At 54.4% G+C, this 18630-nt stretch overlaps 3 protein-coding genes across 4 annotated transcripts in view; 2 read left to right on the forward strand and 1 right to left on the reverse strand.

The window, feature by feature from the left end:
- The window catches only part of MAP4 (microtubule associated protein 4), a 241347-nt gene that overhangs the window by 141029 nt on the left and 81688 nt on the right, over positions 1-18630 (forward strand).
- Positions 7-1681, reverse strand: LOC104911307 (GTPase IMAP family member 7-like). The gene is made up of 2 exons (XM_010712204.3): positions 1522-1681; positions 7-835 (listed from the first exon to the last, which is right to left on the reverse strand). The coding sequence occupies exons 1-2, from the start codon at positions 1556-1558 to the stop codon at positions 189-191; spliced, it is 684 nt and encodes a 227-aa protein (XP_010710506.1). The 5' UTR covers positions 1559-1681; the 3' UTR covers positions 7-188.
- LOC100545886 lies at positions 3019-10857 on the forward strand. Of its 2 annotated transcripts, none has more exons than XM_010712205.3 (5): positions 3019-3757; positions 6985-7111; positions 7777-7887; positions 8473-8574; positions 8654-10857. In XM_010712205.3, the coding sequence occupies exons 1-5, from the start codon at positions 3701-3703 to the stop codon at positions 9865-9867; spliced, it is 1611 nt and encodes a 536-aa protein (XP_010710507.1). In that variant the 5' UTR covers positions 3019-3700; the 3' UTR covers positions 9868-10857. The 2 variants fall into 2 exon arrangements, with proteins under 2 accessions (XP_010710507.1, XP_010710510.1); XM_010712208.3 differs by having other exon boundaries at positions 3019-3770; positions 8654-10856.

The raw sequence follows: 18630 nt of genomic DNA on the forward strand, positions 1-18630 counted from the left end.
GGCAGAGCGGGGCGCCGCAGCAGCGCGCACACGTGGAGCGCCTGCAGCCCGTGGGGAAAGCGGCCACGCAGGGCGGGGGAAAGCGCAGGGCGTGGGGGGAAGGATGGGAACTGCAAGCGAGGAAGGAGAGCACAGCAGGGACGGCACTGCGGGGGAGACGTCGCCTCCCAGTCCGAACCCCTCGCTGCCTACAGGATGGTACAAAACTTTTCAAAGAAGGTCCGTGTGTCTTTCTCCAGCATCTCTCGCGTGTAATGTGGAGCACGACGATTCTTCTCTACCATGGCATCAATCATGTTGATGAGCTTTGCAACCTGCCGATCCCTCGCCTCCCCGGTGGCTCTGTTGCTGAAACCGATGTACCGATTTCCACACTTGGCTGCCAGCCCCTTGAGGTATGGGCTCCCTTCTATGAAACCCTTCAGGTCTTCCGGGTTCTGCAGCTCTTCTGCTCGGGTGAATAACAGGATTGTGTACTTCTGTGCTTTAGTATGGAAAATCTTGGTCACCCACTCAGCCACTTCCTGCTCTTCCTGAGTTATTCGGCCCAGCTGCATCACCAGGATGATGGCATGGACCCCTGCATAGAGGTACTGAAAGGCATTCTTAATCTTTTCAGCTGTTTTTTCATTGGCCTCCCTTGTATCAAATAGGCCAGGAGTGTCAACAACTTCAATTGGTCTTCCAGCACAGAGGCCTTCAGCTTTCTCATACTCTTGGGTTACCGACTGTGCTGACAGTGTAGAATGAAATGCCTCCTTCCCAAGGATGGTGTTCCCTGTCGCACTCTTCCCACTCCCCGTCTTCCCCACGAGCATCACGCTCAGCTGGGATTCTGTGGAACAAGCAGAGAGGATGTGAGCCCCGCGGTGCCGGGACAGCCCTGCTCACCACGCAGTGCCCGGGGCCATGAGGAAAGGTGTCCCCGAGCCACCAGAAGTGTCCTCAGGACAATCAGGAGGAAAGTGTGGCCCTGAAGGACCCCACTGCTGCTCAGTTCCAGGCTTCCTCAAAGGGCTGTTATCCAGTATTTTTCTGATAGCAAAAACAGAAAGCAAAAGAGATCTCACAGCTCCCCTGAGCTCCAGGACTGCACAGGGTGAACAAAAGCCTGGGCTGCACCACTCTGTTTCCATGAAGTCATGCACTGAGCCGAACTCGCAGTGGTATTCATGCAGCATTGTCCCCTGGGCCATTTCCTGCCCTTGATGGTGCCAGTGTGGCATGGGCTCTACGACACAGGCACAGGAACAGCGAGGTTTGGGGTACAGCATCGCCCCCTGTGCTGTGTCTCACACTGTACCCACCGCACACCACTGCCCTGTCCGCCCTCAGCCTCGCTCTGTGAGCTCTCAGAGCGGGGAGATGGGAGGCAGCCTCAGGACACCCCGAGGCCACGGCCTCCCACAAAGCCCACACGTGCACCAGGCTGCACGAGGATGCGAACCCCCCGTGCTTCCCCAGCACTCAGCCAGGAGCCCGGTGGGGCTGCGGCTGCCTACGCGCGGAGCTAAGGCTCACCTTTGCTTTGATGTCTTGCCATTGGGAAAGCACTCATAGGGCGAGCCTGGAAGGAGAGAGATTTTCAGTGAGAGTGGCACAAACCTCCCCTGCTTCCCTCCTGCGCAGCAGTGCCAGGGCTGGAAGCGCTGTGCAGCTCAGCAGCACACTTAGAGGCAGCATCAGGAGAAAGGGTGTGTGGTGATTTGCAGATGGGTGCTGCTAAGCAGGCATCTGTTAACTGTGTGAGGAGCCACTTCCTATTCAAAACCACAGCCAACGATCAGAAGAAAACACACAGCAACCACAGAAAGCATCAAGCGGGGTAAATATCTCCTTTGCATGAGGAAACGGGATTCAGTTTGAGTTGGGGACTTCACCTCGCTGGACAGGCTGGATAGTTGAGCTGTGGCCAACGGGATAAAGATCAACAAGAACGAGTGCCAGGTCCTGCACTTCAGCCACAGCATCCTGGGCAGCACTGCAGGTGTGGGGCAGAGCGGCTGGAAGGCTGTGTGAAAGAAACAGACCTGGGGGTGTTGGTTGATGCTGGGCTGACTGCGAGCCAGCAGAGTGCCCAGGGGCCAAGGAGGCCAACAGCATCCCAGCTGTGTGAGCAGCAGTGCTGGCAGCAGAGAAGTGATTATCCCTCCGTACTCATCTCTGGTGAGGCCACACCTTGAGTACTGTGTTCAGTTTTGGGTCCCTCACTACAAGAAAGGCATTGAGGCCCTGGATTGTGTTCAGAGGGGGCAGCAGAGCTGTGGGGCTCTGGAGCACAGTGCTATGGGGAGTGGCTGAGGGAGCTGGGATTGTTCAGTCTGGAGAAGAGGAGGCTCAGGGGAGACACGATTTCTTCTCCAAAAGAGCAGTCAGGCACAGAAACAGGCTGCCCAGGGAGGCGGTGGAGTCGCTGTCCCTGGAGGTATTCGAGAAACGTTGAGGTGCTGAACAGAGGAATACGGTTTAGTGGGGAAATATTGGTGATAGATGGATGCTTAGACTGGATGATCTTGGAGATCTTTTCCAACTTTGTTAATTCTATGATTCTACAATTCACTGCTCCATGCCCACAGCCCTCACATCAGCTGCTTCCTCCACACAAAAGCAGGGCTGGCAGTTCTCCGGGCTTTTACTGCAGCCCAGCTGAGTGTCCACAAACCAAAACAGAATGGCTCCAAATTGAAATCCATGCATTACCTGCAGCTCCAGTAATAACCATGCTGGAGAACCACCCGTATTGGAACTGCTGACACGAAAAACATGTGAAGAATGTTGATAATTGGAGACTCCATGCTGAGAGACGCTGAAGAACCGATTTCATAGATTTACAGAATCATAGAATTGTTTGAGTTGGAAGGGACCCTTAAAGGTCCCATTCCCTGCAGTGCACAGGGACACCCACAGTTCCATCAGTGCTCACAGCCCATCCCCTGACTGTGGGTGTCTGCAGGGATGGGGCACCACCACATCTCACTGCAACCTGTGCAGCACCTCACCACCCTTAGTGTATGAATTTCTTCCTTATATCCATCTAAATCTCCCCTCTTTTAGATTGAAGCCATTTCCCCTTGTCCTACCATACTGATCCTCCTACAGAGTCAGTCTCCTTCCTTCTTACAGCCTCTTCAGATACTGAAGGCTGCTCTCCACCCTCCCTGCAGCCTTCCTTACTCCAGCTGCATAGCCTCAGCTCTCAGCCTGTCCTCATCAGGAGGTGTAGGGAGGTGGACCACTGCTCAGACTCTGCAGGTCCCTCTGATGGCATCCCATCCCGGCATGTGGACAGGACCGCACAGCTCGGTGTCAGCCACGCTGCTGAGGGTGCCCTCAGTGCACTGCTGATGTCACTGATGGAGATGGGAAAGACACAGATCCCAGCACTGAGCCCTGAGGGACACCACTGTCACCGCTCTCCGTCCGGACGTGGAGCTGCTGACCACAGCTCTCTGCGTACATCTCACAGCAGTGCCTCATGCACTGAACGGTGCCACCCATCAAGTCCACGTCTTTCCCATTTGGAGAGAAGGACGCTGTGGGAGACCGCGTTGAAGGCCTCACTGAAATCCAGAGAGGTGATATCTGCAGTTCTTCCCTCACTCACTGCCACAGTGATGCCATAACAGAAGGCGGTGGGTTGGCCAGACAGCCCCTGCCCTTGGTGAAGCCGTGCTGGCTGTGCCGTGCCACCCCTTCTTCCATGTGCCATAGCACAGCTTCCAGGAGGAGCTGCTCCATGATCTTCTCCAGCACAGAGGTGAGACTAACAGGTTGGTAGTTCCCTGCATCATCCTTTCTGTCCTTCTTAAAAATGGGTGTGATGTGCCCTTTTTTCCAGTCACCAGGGACTTCAACTGGTCACCATAATCTTTCAAATACCATTCAGCATGACTTGGTGACTACATCTGCTAGTTCCCTCAGGACTTTGGGATGTATTTCATAGGGACAACAGACCTGTAGATGTTCAGGTACGTCACGTGGACACGGACCTGTTTTTTGCTTATAGCAGGAGGGCCATTGCTTCCTCAGTCCCATCAGCTAGATCGGTGCGTGAAGAGCAGTCACCAGCAGAGACTGAGGCAAAAAAGTTATTCAGCACCTCAGCCTTCTCTTTGTCTGTTGTTACCAGCCTGCCTGCATTGCTCAGTGGGGGGAGAATACCCTTTTGCACATTCCTTTTCTGATTGACACACCTGTAGAAGCTGTTCTTGTTTTTCTTTGTGCCCCTTGCCAAGTCCAGTTGGGCCTTGGCCTCCTTCACCCCAGCCCTACACAGCCCAACAGCATCCCTATACTCCTCCTACGCTTCCACTTCCTGTGCATGTTCTTCTTGCTCTCAAGTTTGACAAGCAGCTCCTGGCTCAGCCATGCAGGTCTCTCGCCTTCCTTTCCTGTCTTCCTACATCTCGGGATGGAGAGCTCCTGCACCCTGAGGAAAGCTTTCTTAAAGATCTGCCAGCTCTGCTCTGCTCCCTTGACCTCGAGGACAGATTCCCAGTGGGGGTTGTTGACAAATTCCCTGCAGAACTGGAATTTGGCTTTCCTAAAATTAAGCTTCTGGTTTTACTCCTTGCCTGTAAAGTATCTCTCAGGAGTGTGAACTTCACCATTGCTGCCTTTGAGAAACATCCATGAGCAGGTTGAGAGCTTGTGGGTAAAACTGAGGGACGGAACTAACAAAGGACATCTGGTGGTTGGTTATGGGGAAAAAAAAAAATAAAGCAGAAAACAGGGCTCTGCTACTGAAACAGGATATTTGATAACTTTTAGAATCATGGAATGGTTTAGGATGGATGGGAGCTTAAAGCCCAGCTAGCCCCACCCATGGCCAGAACCCTATCCATGGGCCTGGGCACCAAGGGGATGGAGCGAAGCAGCTCTGGGCAGCAGTGCCAGTGCCTCACCACCCTCATAATGAAGATTTTATTTCTGATGTCTTATCTAAACATACAGTCTGATAGCTTAGAGCTGTTCCCCCTTGTCCTATCAACTCCCTGACAAAGAGTCCCTCCCTGTAATGCAGTCCCTTAATGAACTGGAAGGCCACAATGAGGTCTACCCAGACTCTTCTCTTCCCCAGGCTGAACACCCCCAACTCTCAGCCTGTCTCCATATCAGAGGTGCTCCAAACTCTGAGCCTAGTGCCAGCTTGTGTTCAGTATTTAATCCAAGAGCCCCAAGTCCTTCTCATGGTTGCTCTCAATTCACTCACTGCCCAGCCTGTCTCTGTGCTTGGGATTGCCTTGACCAAGGTGCAGCACTATGCACCCGGCCTGGTTGAACCACAGGCAGTTCACAACACACCACTCCCAGCCCGGCCCAGGTCCCTTGGAATGGAATCCCTTCCTTCCATCAATCACACCAGGCAGCTTGGTGTCATCAGAAATCATGGACTTCTGTGTGAAGAAAAGTACAATCGTGTGAAGACACAAAACCTACATAAGGACAGATAAGGACAGTGAATTGTTGCCCTCTACTCTGCCCTTTTGGGACCCAACCTGCAGATCTGTATCCAGGTCTGGGACCCCCAAAACAAGAAAGATGTGGAGTGGGTCCAGAAGAGGCCATGAAGAGATTGGAGCACCTCTCCTAGAAAGGCAGACTGAAGGAGCAAAGGGGGTTCAGCCTGGAGAAGACTGTGGGGAGACCTCATTGTGGACTTTCTGGTACATAATGGAGCTTATAAATGGGAGGAAAAGAGACTTCTTATATGGGCAGATCACTACAGGGCTAGGGGAAGCAGCTTTAAACTAAAAGAGGGGAGATTTAGGTGGGATGTTAGGCAGGGATTCTTTACCCAGAGGTGATGAGGTGCTGGCACTGCCCAGAGCTGCTGTGCCCACCCTGGAGGTGCCCGAGGCCATGGCTGGGCTCTGGGCAGCCCGAGCTGTGGGACAGCCAGCCCATGGCAGGGTGGGGCTGCGGGTCCCTTTCAATCCAAACTATTCCATGATGCTCCAACTGTGTGTGTCTCACCACCAAGGAAACATGCTGCTTTCCTCCTTCCCCCACAGGCACCCACTCCTTTGAGATCCGCCCCAGCACCTGCACCCCCAAAGCCAAAACGCTGGGAGCTGGGAGGTGGAAAATCGCCTAGTCCAAATTTCAGCATAAATCAGGAATAATTAATGAGATGAAACAGAGGGGCCGGGCTCCAGGAGCTGAAGCCGTGCCGCGCCCCAGGCCGGCACCAATGGCAGCGCAGCCAGCGATCACGTGAGCTGCGGCACCACTCAAAATGGCGGCGCCCACACCGACTCCGTGTGCGCTCACCCCACTTCCGGTCGGCTGAGTGCTTCCGCTGGAGGCGGGACCACGGCCGGAAGTGCGTATAAGGATGTGTAGGGTGCAACCTAGCGTCATGTGGCCTGCTTCCGGCGCAGGTCCTGCTTCCGGCGCGAGGCCTGCTTCCGGCGCGGGGCCTACTTCCGGTGACTGCCCGCCGGAAGTGGAGAGTAGAGGCTTGCGAGGCCTTCACGGTTGTCACGGCCTCGCACATGGAGGTAGGATGTGGGACCCGGCGGAGTCAGGCCCTGCCAGGCCTGCTGTGCCCTTCGACACCCTGTGCCTCCTGGCTCCTCTGTGCCTCGCTGTGCCTCTTGCACATCTTTTCTGCAACACTGCATTCTGCACATATTGCCTTTCTTCCTGTGGTGTGGAGATCAGGGTTCCCAGAGCTCACTCCCACCCACCTGCAGACCTCGGTGCAGACAATGCAGGTGGTCAGGCAAGCGGTTCTGGCTCTCAGGACACCGCTGACTGCCTTGAAACACAGGGGAGCCCTGGGCAGAGCACCTGGCTGAGGCATCATAGGGAGATCTACAGTCATTCCAGTGGCACGCAGGCTCCTGAGAAGCGCTGCTCATCGGTTCTTTGAACCTCACCCAGCGATAGCTTTCCCAGGGGTGGAAATAATGTTTGGAAAGCAAAGCATGTTTTAAATGCTGTGGGCACGTTTCCAATGGTACAGTGCTTGCTTTGCAGGAGCCCGTGACCTTTGAGGACATCGCCATCTACCTGAGCCGTGCAGAGTGGGACATGGTTGCAGAGGAGCAGAGGGAGCTGTATCGCAGCGTCATGCTGGACAACTATGAGCTCTTGGCATCACTGGGTAATGTGCAGCTTCAGCTCCTGGAGGGCTGCAGCAGGGGTTGGGAATTCCATCATACTTGGATCCATCGATTTGGGTGTCTTTCTGCCAGCATTGGTTGCTTCTGAAAATATAACTGCAGTGATCTGCACACACCTTAATGTCAGGCAAGGACCTGCCTTGGTCCACTACTTCAGTCTTCTTTCTTTCCTGGTTGCTGGCGCAGGGACACTATGTGTGAGTCAAGGAATTGTGGTAAGCAGCAGAGTAGGAATAGCTTGTAGGTGACAGACCCACTGTGAGGACAGCTGGCAGGAGTCACTCAGCCAGCGAGTAGACCTGGAGATCATCAGATTGTGATGGCAGTTGCTGTTTGCTGATTGCAAGCTATTTGCATAAGGGCCTGGGACAGGCCTTGGAGCACATCCTACACCCCAGAGCTGCTCCTGGGACAAGCAGCTGATCTCCATGGCTAGGAGTGCTGCCAAGCACTGCCCTTGGTTATGGGGTGAATTCACTTGACAGCTGTGCTAGCTATGTTTTCTTTTTTTTTTTTTTTTCACCGTGGTTTCTACTCAGACTTTTCTTACAGCAAAGCACAGTTTGAGGCATCAGAGAAGATGTTTCATTTCCTGTTATTTCTACAGCCAGCATTTTGTAATAGAACATTTATCTCTGCTTCATAGGGTACCCAGGCCCCAAACCTGACATTCTACATCGGCTGGAGCATGGGGAAGAGCCATGGGTCAACGCACCACAGAGCCCAGTGAAGTGGGATGGACCTGACAGGCTTTTTGGTGAGAAGTTGCAGTTCAGCTCTCTCGGTACTGCTTACCTGGACGAGGAACACACCCCAGGATCCTCACCAGGGTCCTTCTTCTATGTGGTTAGCACATCTCTGTGCTTCCCACTTGCTCTCCTGTCCTGATCCCTTCTCTCCATGCTACCTGTATTGAGAGCATCTCCTCTATTTCCCTCTGGCCATGCAGCCCTTTTTGCACTTGCTAATGATGGCTAATGGAGGCTGTCATCCGCTGCACAAGGGCTTCAGCTCAGCAGGGTTGTTGTAGATCTGCTGCTGCACCCAAGGAGAGTGCTCCCTCCCAGTGCCCATGAGCTGGGCAGTGACCGCTAGCAGCAGATGGGACATACCCAGAGAGGCTGTGGAGTCTGCTTGGGGATTTCCAACCCCACTGTGATGTGGGGCTGGGCACCCTGCTCTGGGTGGCCCTGTTGAGGCTGTGGGGGAAACAGAGGGACTCAGATGTGCCTCCAGCCTCAGCCAGGCTGTGATTTTGTAGGGCCTTTTCCTCCAGCTAGGTTGCTGTATAGCAAAAGGGCTTCTCCCATCAGGAAGGAACATCTTTCTAGTTTCCCTGCAGGATGCAATGGGGACAAGAGATGGCTACCAGAGTCGTGCTGCAGCAGGTGGCTGGATGTTGACAAGCACAAGGTGCTGGAGAAGAGACACACCCCTAGCCATGGTGAGTGCTGGTCCTGCCCCAGGCTCTGCAGCTAGGAGCCTGATGGAAGAAGGCAAACTGTCCTTCTCTCTCTAAACAGGAGAACAACGTGAGCCGTGGCTGCTGCGGTCCAGCAGACTGCTAAAGAAGTTTGGGTGTCTTGAAGGTAGGAGTGAGTTGCGGTCAGAGGCAGCCAGCAGCCAGCCAGTGCCAGAGGGAAGCCAAGAGAAGGCACAGATGGGCTGTTTGACCAGGAATTCAGAAACAGAGCATGAACGAGGGGTCAAGACAGAATTAGCACAAAGCATGGGAAATGTGACTTCTTGCAAACGTCTGCACAATAACTGCATAGAGACGTTTCAAGAGACTTTACAAAAACCACATAACGTTTTAGAGGAAGTAAGTGTTTTCCAGGCAAACAGGGAACACGGGAAATCTGCTACTAAGGATCTGACTGAAACTGTTCTGGAAGACCACTGTTACTGTGTGAGTAATACATTGCACCGCACTCAATTTCCACATGCTCTGAGAGACCATGACTACTGCGGGAACAGTAATAGTGGTGTCTCAGTGCTCAGAGACCACGAATACTGTAAGGTACAAAGGTTTTCTTATCAGGACAGAGTCCGTAAAGTTATTTGCCGTACTTGTAGGTTTCGTGCCATAGCTTACAGGCTATCAAAGCGAAAATCCTATGTAGAGCGTATCATCTGGAAAGCTAAGCGAAGCGTGCGATTTCTCAAACCCACCTTCAAAAATTTGCGGTTTTCTCGAGCTTTATTCTGCACAAAATGTCTTTCTGTATCTCCTGTGTCATCTGTTCCTCTGGCTAGGGCAGATGACTCCACAAAGGAAACTTGTGGGGCATTTTGTCCTCCTGCAGAGCAGGTGACTGTGCCCCAGCAGTCTCAGAAGAAAGAAGACTCCCAAGAGGTGACTGTGCTCCCACAGCCTGAGAAGGACTCTCAGGAGGAGATATCAGAAGCACCCAGTGACCCTGCAGCACCTCTTGAATCAGCAGCTGCATCTCCACCCCCCAGTGAAGCTTGGAAGGTGCAGGGTGTAGCAGCACAACCTGAAGCGCTTGTGCACCAAGGGATGCAAGAGGCAGAGTTGATCCATGAGCCTGACACTCATCAAAACACTGAAGGATACAAAATTGTTAATACAAATTATGTGTTGCTGCACGATGCTTATGAAATGGTCGTGTGGACTGTTGATCACATGCTGGAGTCTTCATGCCAGGCATTTGAGCTTGGTGACTATACTCAGTGTAAGGAAATGCGGTCTGTGATTACCCAGTCTGACAGCTGACCACCAGAACGTGAGCAGCTATGCCTGCTCTGCCATGCTGAACAGACAGAACCCTGCAGCAAAACCTACTAATGTGGCTTAGCAGGAGAAACTGAAAGGTGTACTAAGGGATCAGTGTATAAATGGATACTACCACATAAATGGATGCAAAACTTGGTTTGTAATGCCCGCTGGGAAAAGTGTGATCACCTAGGAGGCTTCAGGGAAAAGGCAGAGGAAGAGAACAAGCAGGACTGGTGCAAGTAAAACAGGAAGAAGCCTGGGAAAACCTGGAAGAGATGGGAGAGTAAGGGCAAATGTGTGTTAGCAGTCTGCTGACTGGCTTACTCTCTGGCTGAGCTGTGTGCGATCACTGTGGACTTTCTCCTTGTTAAACCATTGCCATCTGTTTGAGTGAGCACATGCTCACATGTACGTCAGCATGCGAGCTGTGCTCGCTTGCCTGGGCTGGACCTGGCAGAAGGGGATCTCAGGGTGCTGTGCACAGCTCTGCCTTGGTGCAGGCAGCGTGTGTGGTGTCCTGGGTTCTCCCTCTCATAATTTAAGCTTTTTGACCATAGGGGAATTTTTAAGATGGAATGATAATCTCATTGTTTTTAAAGAGACACTCATATCCCACTGTTGTGAAAGCAGGGGAGGGCGTATCGTGCAAAGCCTTGTTGCGTTCCCATGTGAAAGCTATTGGAAAAAAAACATTGCAATGGGAGGTGAGGTTCTGATACTGAGAAGGCTGAGAAGAGATGCTGGGGTTGCTTTGTGCCAATGCAGCCACATCCAGCGGCCCTGCCACAGGGCTATGGCAGATTCCAGCAGCTGAGATGGCGGTGCCTTTTAGTTGGTCTCTGTTTCTCATTACTCAACTGTATTTTCATCATCAATAAATGAATTTTCCCCATTTTCTTGAGTGTAACCAATGAGTAACATCTGTGCCTTACTTCCACTGTGGAGCTTTTCAAACACGTGATACCCAAACTACATCTGCCCTTTGAGCTCAAAGCCATTTCCCTTTGTTCTACCACCACAGACCCCGCTGAAGAGTCTGTCCCCTCCTCTCCTGTTGCTTCCCTTTAGATACTGAAGGCTGCCCTCAGGTCACCTCACAGCCTTCTCTTCTCCAGGCTGTGCAGCCCAAGCTCCCTCAGCCTGCCTCACAGGAGAGGTGTTCCAGTTGGAGGCGCAGTCCTTGTGGCAGCACCGAGGAGCCGCAGGACACCAGCAGTGCTGGGCACACACTGTCAAGTGAGAAAATGGCCGAACTGCAGCTCCAAGACGCGATCCCGAGGCCTCTGAGGGCCAGGCCCAGCACCTCGGGTCACGTGGGGCTCTGTGCCAATCCCGCAGGCTTCCGTCCAGAAATGGCGCCAGATCAACCCAACCTGCTACCGCCACAAAATGGCGCCGCCGAGACCAACAGCCAATCGCGCGGCCGGCACCGAGTCACGTGGCTGCGTGGACTAGACGCGCGCTGCCGCATGGAGTTGTGGGTCTGAACATCATTTCCGGGTCACGGGGCGCGGCGTGCGTGAGGCGGTGCTGCTCCGGAAGTGCGTCTGAGGATGTTTACAAGGGCAGAGATCTCCTTCCGCAGTGGTTGCCGTGGCAACGCGGGCAGCGGCGGGGCCCGGGGCCACATCCGGCTGCACGGCGCGGGGCCCTCCGCGACCCACGGCCTCCCCCTACCCCGCTGTGCCCACGAGTTTGTAAATGCTCTGACATCACCCGGCTTTATATTAGAATGGCGCGCGAGCAATAAAATCTGCTCCGCTGACGGTGCCCGAGTGTGTGAATGCCGCAGCCGCCATTTTGGCGGCTGTTACCACAACAGCGTGGTGTCCGTTGTCGTGCAATGAGATCGCCGCCCTCTGGAGGACATTTTGTAGTTCACATCGCCAGCCCAGCAGTGCCACGTTCCCAGCCGTGTTCTGCCCGTTCCCTCCCACGCTCCCATCACTGCACACGCATCTGGAGCGCTTTATTTGCTTTAGCAAAGACAAATTCTCTAGAAATCCGTTCTCCCATGTGTGGTTCCTCAGCTGTACACTCCTCCATGACACGAAGTTGTTCTCTCTTTTTATTCTCTATTCAGTCAACTTTGCTGGCACTCCTCTTTGTCCTGCCGATAGTTCTTTCCAAGCCTCAACCAGGCAGCTTGAGATGTGGCCCGTCTGAACCAATGAGGCCCAGTGCAACGTGCTGCCCTTGAGTCAGGGCAATCCCAGATACGAGTAGGAAGCACCGAGAGCAGCCCTGCGGAGAAGGCCTTGGGGGTTCTGTGGGAATGGAATGTTGTTTCTGCATTAGATATTAAAAAGGGCAATTGATCTGGAGAAGTAGAACATAATGTATTTCTATTCTGTAACTTATCCTTAGAAATAGTTGGTGCAAAAAGTAGGAGTGCCGTATATGTTAGTAACATGTCTTAGAAACATAGTTGCTGAATTATGTGATTAATTCTTTCTTGCAAAACTGCAATAGTTTTTAAATGTTCCAAACGATGTGGGTGTAGTATTAGGGACTAGAAAACATATTGTAGGGTCGTTCTGTTAGGATAAAAGACTCCCAGCAAAAGAAAAACGGATTTAACAAACATCAAAGAAGCCAGGGCCTCTACACAAGGGCGGACTGTTTGTCTCTGTGGGAAGGTTGAGATGCAACAGACAGGCATCCAGATACTCCCCTCTACCCTCCTTCCGAGCTTATCTCTGTGCAAGGAAGGACAAGCAGATGTCCAGAAACAATGACCAAGTGTGAAGTAAGTGTTAGAATTTAATTAAATAATTAGAGGTTTATGCTTAGCCAGCAAAGATTTATGTTTATCCAGTATCTTTATGTTTAGTGAAGCGTCAAGAAGACAGAGAACCTGAAGTACTCAGCCAACGAGGAACTAGGGGAGGAAGAGATAAGCATCGAGTAATAGGGCATAAAAGATGTAACACTGTTTTCTGGGCGCTCTCCTGCTTACAGGAGGCCTGCCATTACAATTGCAAATAAAATCTGCTTTATCAGTGTGACCGTCCTGAAAAATTATTTGGATATTTCCAACAGTTCTGATGGTACAAATCTGCACATGATCCAGCAGTGTACACTCACAACCCAGAATGCCAACAGTGTCCTGGGCACAGAGGGGTGGCAGTGGGCAGGGAGGGGATTGTCCCTCTCTGCTCTGCCCTCATGGGACCCCATCTGCAGTACTGCTTGCGGAGCTGGGGCCCCCCGTGCAAAGAGATGAAACTCGGGAAGCAGGTCCAGAGGGCCATGAAGATGCTCAGAGGCTGCAGCATCTCTCCTGTGGAGAAAGGCTGAGGGATCCAGGAGTGTTCAGCCTGGAGAAGAGAAGACTCAAGGAGACCTCATTGCAGCCTTCCAGTACTTAGAGGGAGCTTATAAACAGAAGGGAGAGTGACTTTTTAAATGGGCAGACAGTGACAGGACAAGGGGGAACGCATTTAAATTAAAAGAGGGAAGACTTGAGTAACATGTGAGAGAAAAATTGTTTACTTAGAGGGTGGCGTGGTTCTGGCACTGCTGCCCAGAGCTGTGGTGCCCCATCCCTGCAGTGCCCGAGACCATGAGGGGTATCCCTGCCCATGGCAGGGGTTGGAACTGGATGGACTGTAAGGTCCCTTCCAACTCAAGCCATTCTGTGATTCCATGACTATGCGTTCATCCTGGCAGCAGCTCCAGCCTCATTCCGTACATTGGTGTGGTGTGTGCCTGAGTTCTTAGAGCGACAGCAAGGCACAGCTTGGGGCATCACAGCGGAGTCCTTTAGTTTTCAGTATTACAGACCATCAGCAATAGGAATAGGAATATAGCAGCACTCTCTTGTCCTCCCCAGTCCTCAAACCCAGCGTTCTCTATCAGGCAGATCGTGAGAAAGAGCCATGGGATTGTTATAAATGTAGGTAAGCACGTATTGTGCAGAATGCTGCAGCCTTCCCCTTCCAAACCTTTCCAAAGCGTCACTGCAGTAGAAGAGATAAGAAATCCTTTTACAAGTATGTCAATGGTAAGAGAAGAACCAAGGAAAATTTCCATCCTTTACTTGATGCAGCTGGGAAAGTGACCACTAAGGATAAGGAGAAGGCTGAGGTCCTCAACGCCTTCTTTACATCTGCCTTTAGTAGGCAGATCAGTTATCATTAGGGCATTTTACGCCCTGATCGGGAAATCTGGGATGCTACGCAGAGTACACCTCCATCTTGGGTGAGATCGCATGGCACGTGCGTGGTGTCCAGGGGATCAGGCCCAGCCAGCACAGGTTCATGAAGGGCAGGTCGTGCCTGACCAACCTCATCTCCTTCTATTACTGGGTGATGCAGTCTACCTAGACTTCAGCAAAGCCTTTGACACGGTCTTTCACAGGCTTCTTCTGGGGAAGCTGGCTGCCCTTGGTCTGAACAGGTCTACCCTTCTTTGGGTAAGGAACTGGATGGAGGGCCGCGCCCAGCAGGTAGTGGTTAATGGAGTGAAGTCCAGCTGGCGACACATCACGAGTGGTGTCCCCCAGGGGTCTGTACTGGGCACATCTTGCTTAATATCTTTATTGACGACCTAGATGAGGGGATTGAGTGCACCCTCAGAAGCTTGGAAATGACACCAAGTTGGGAGGTGGTGTCGATCTGCCTGAGGGCAGGGATGCCCTACAGAGGGATCTGGAAAGCTGGATCACTGGGCTGAGGTGAATGGGATGAGGTTCAACAAGGCCAAGTGCCGGGTCCTGCACTTTGGCCACAACAACCGCATGCAGCGTTACAGGCTTGGGGACGAGTGGCTGGATGACTGTGAAGAGGAAATGGACCTGGGGATGTTGGTTGGTGCTCGGCTGAACACGAGCCAGCAGTGTGCCCAGGTGGCCAAGAGGGCCAACAGCATCCTGGCCTGCATCAGAAATGGCGTGGCCAGCAGGAGCAGGGAGGTGGTCATCCCCAGTACTTGAATACCCCTGCACCTTGAGTGCTGTGTTCAATTTTGGGCCCCTCACTACAAGAAAGACATTGAGGCCCTGGAACGTGTCCAGAGAAGCGCAACGAAACTGGTGAGGGGTCTGGAGCACAAGTCTATGAGGAGCGGCTGAGGGAGCTGGGATTGTTCAGTCTGGAGAAGAGGAGGCTCAGGAGAGACCTCACTACACTCTACGACTTCCTGAAGGGAGGTTGGCGTGAAGAGGGGTTTGGCCTCTTCTCCCAGGCAACAAACAGGACCCGAGGAAATGGCCGCAAGTTGTGCCAGAGGAGGTTTAGGTTGGACATAAGGCAGAACTTTTTCTCTCAGTGGTCAGGCACTGGAATGGCTGCCCAGGGAGGTGGTGGAGTCGCCGTCCCTGGCAGTGCTCAAGAGGCGTCTGGATGAGGAGCTGTGAGATGTGGTTTAGTGCTTGTGGTAGCAGCGGTGATGGGAGGGTGGTTGGACTGGATGATCTTGCAGGTCATTTCCAACCTTGTGATTCTATGGTTCTATGATTCTATGATTCTGTGATTCTATGACTGGGGTAAGTGCCATGGGAGACTTGCAGCATCTACGGTCGCCCTGCGCTGATCACTGGTGCCTGGGATCACAGAGACGGGATGAGGTGGTGTAGAGGGATTGAAGAATGCAGGAGGTGGAGGAGACCCAAGACACCACTCCGGGCAACCATCACCTTCCATCATCCAACCCCAGCGCTTGAGGTGGCAGAGGGGGAGCTGCCCCATGTCTTGCTCAGAGGGAAGCGGCCTCTTTGCACTCCTCCAGCCCCTCACAACGGCCCTCCCCAAGTGACTGACCGCAGTGGGAGGCCCCACAGAGAGCTGGCCAACAGCAGGGTCAAGGTCCAGGCAGGGGGAGCTCAGCAGCACCGGGCAGCTGAGCTGTGCCCCACGCAGCGCCATGAAGCTGGGGCTGCTCTGCGCCCTTGCCATGGCCCTTCTGGCCCTGGCCATGGCTGACCTCAAAGACTCCAAGAAGGGGAAAACGCTCACATGGAACAGAGAGGTTGGTGGTGGGTGAAGGGAAGGGTTCAAAGACAGCAAATAACGGTCAGGAAGGGAGGGAGGCTGTAGGGAGATGCCATGAGGAGTGGGACGGCCCCAAATGTGGTACAGCACTGCAGGAAACAAGCCCCCCACACCACACCCCAAGGGACACCATCTGCTGTCACCAGCACCCTGAGTTGGGCAGGTGAGGGCCCTGGAAAGCTGCTGACTGCATCCCGGTGCCCTGTGCTGCTCTGGGCAAAGGTGGGCCCCAAGGATGGGCTAGGGGCAACAACGTGTGGCCAAGCCCTTCACCCTGAGGGGCTGCACTGTGGGGGGAGCCCTGGAGTGTCCCAAGGCCCTTTGCTCCCCACAGCACCGTGACCACTTGCACAACCAGCAAACATTTCATCAGGGCTTGGCAAGGGGCTGAGAAGGGGAAGGAGGGCTGCTCTCTGGGGTCCAGAAAGTTATCATCCCCTTCTCTTCCTCCCCATCCTCCTCTTCTCTCTCCACCATCCATCCCACTCACTGCCATGCAGCTCAGTTCTGCTCCAGTCCCACCACGGGAGAACAGCACCACACAGGTGCCAGTGCTCCCACCACTCCGCATGATTGTCCCACTGCTCCGAGGGCCCCGCAGTGCCCCCACTCGGGTCCCCATGGGGAGCTGACTCCTTTCCTCTGCAGGCAGGGACGCGCGGCGGAGGCCGACGCCGACCACACCAGCTGTGCTCAGGGTGCTTCTCTGTGCTGAGCGAGGTGAGAGAGGGGCTGGAGACAAAGGGGGGGGACCCCACACACCCCAACATGGGGGCAGTGGGGGGCTCTGTCCATCCCCAAAGGCTCAGCTCTTGAGTGCCCCTTGAGAACCCCCCAAGAGAAACACCGGGGGCACCCAAGACATGCTTCCCCCACATCACTCTGGACATCCCCTCTGCAGGAGTCCATCGCAATGTCCCGGAGCACTGGGGACGTGGACGAAGCTCAGGCAGGCAGGCAGGTAGGTGCAGGGACACCCCATGCCACCGGCTTGGCTGGCAGACACAGCACTCCCTCCCCATCGCCCCATGGCTCTGACATTGCACTTCTCCCCGTGCTGTGTCCAGGAGCGCACCAGGAGGGAAGTTGAGAAACCTGCACAGCAACGCCGCAGTCACTTCCCAGAGCCCGGGCAGGTAACAGTACAGCAGGAACCCGGCATCCCTCGGTGACACTGAGCCCCTGAAAGGGGACCCCTACAGGGACCCTGTGCCATGTCCCCACAGGTGACCATGCTGTGTCTTGCAGGACAGGAAAAGAGGAGCAGCAGTGGCCAAGCACAGCCGTGCACCATGATGGAGCTGGGGGTCCCACCAGCCCCTGACTGCACCACAGCCCTGAGGAGAGCCAGGGGGCCCCGCCACCCCAGAGTGCTCCTGGGGGGCAGCACCCCCACCCGCCACATGAAGCTGCCAAATAAAACCACCAAACCAGCCTGAGGGTGTGTGTCTGTGGAGTGGGGGTGATGGAGAGAGCCGTGTGCAGGCACAGAGCCCCCACCTGCCCCCCTGCTCAGCCACTCGGCTCCTGCTTTGTCCCCATCTCTATGGGTAATGGCTACAGAGGGCACTACACTTCCTCTCCATCCATACCAACAGAACCGGGCACCTTCATCTGTGCTCCCCACTCAGCCTCCCCCCAGCCTGCCCTCTTGCAGTGTCCCAAAGACAAGGAGGACCTGTGTGCCCTGTCCACCCCCATGAAATGAGGTTTATTTGCTCAGTGGGGAGAATGAGGAACAGGAGAGGACAAGGAGAGGTAGAACACCTCCCCAGTTAGCATTAATGAAGGCAAGCAGCAAACCCATTCAGCTGCAGTCATTGTTGGGCTGTGAAACGCTGCCTCAGAGCTCTGCAGCGGATGGAAATGTTGGCCAGGAGGCCAGATGGTGGGGGACACGGCTCTGGAACTGCCCAGCCCTGGGGCAGGAATGGTGCACAGCCCCAAACGCACACCAGAAGACTGGGATGAGTGAGGGGCACTGGAGTGTGATGCTCTGAACACCCTAAATCAGGGTATGGATGCGTCCTGCAGCAGTCCAACAGCCTGGGGGGGACACATGGGAAATGTCACCAGTGTCACTCAGCGGTGAGGCATCGGGGGTGATGAGCCAGGCAATGCCTGACGGTGCTGCGGTGGGCTCAGTGCCAGCACTGGGATGAGGACATGGGCTGTCCGAGCCAAGAAGCTGCCTGGCACTGAGGGGCAGAGGTGGGAAGTGGTGGGGCCCGTGCGCTCTCATGCACAGGTTTCCTTCTGCTCAAAGGGAACTGAGCTCCCCCTGTCCTCCCCAAACTGCACAGGGTCTGATCCTGTCCAGAGCCATAGATGAAACCGAAGCAGCTTTACCAGCCCCGCTTTATTGCAGCACGGATCCATGCACACTGCAAGGCAGGGGGTCTCGAACTGCAGGCAGGAGACAGGGGGTACAGGAGTGGTTGAGCTCACCACGGCCACCTGAGGAGTTGGGGACGGCTGTGTATCCCCTGTGGAGGCCCTGTGAGGACCAGCCAGCGGCCAGGTCTGGGTTAGGGAGCAGTGCACCGCTCCTATCGTAGAGCCCCCAAATCCTGTGGGGCCGCAGAGCTGTTGGCCGCTCCGGACCCACAGCGAGGCAGCGCCAGGCCCAGCACCGCCGGCAGCACCATGTGCAGGATGGTGACCAGCATCGGAGCCGTCGGGCAGTGCACGGCTGCCACGCCAGGCCCGGCTCTCCAGGCGCCGGATGGCATCACGGAGGCGCCGGCGGCTGCGGATGAGCGCAGCC

The sequence above is a fragment of the Meleagris gallopavo genome, chromosome 6 (assembly GCF_000146605.3).
Source record: "Meleagris gallopavo isolate NT-WF06-2002-E0010 breed Aviagen turkey brand Nicholas breeding stock chromosome 6, Turkey_5.1, whole genome shotgun sequence".
NCBI lineage: Eukaryota > Metazoa > Chordata > Aves > Galliformes > Phasianidae > Meleagris > Meleagris gallopavo.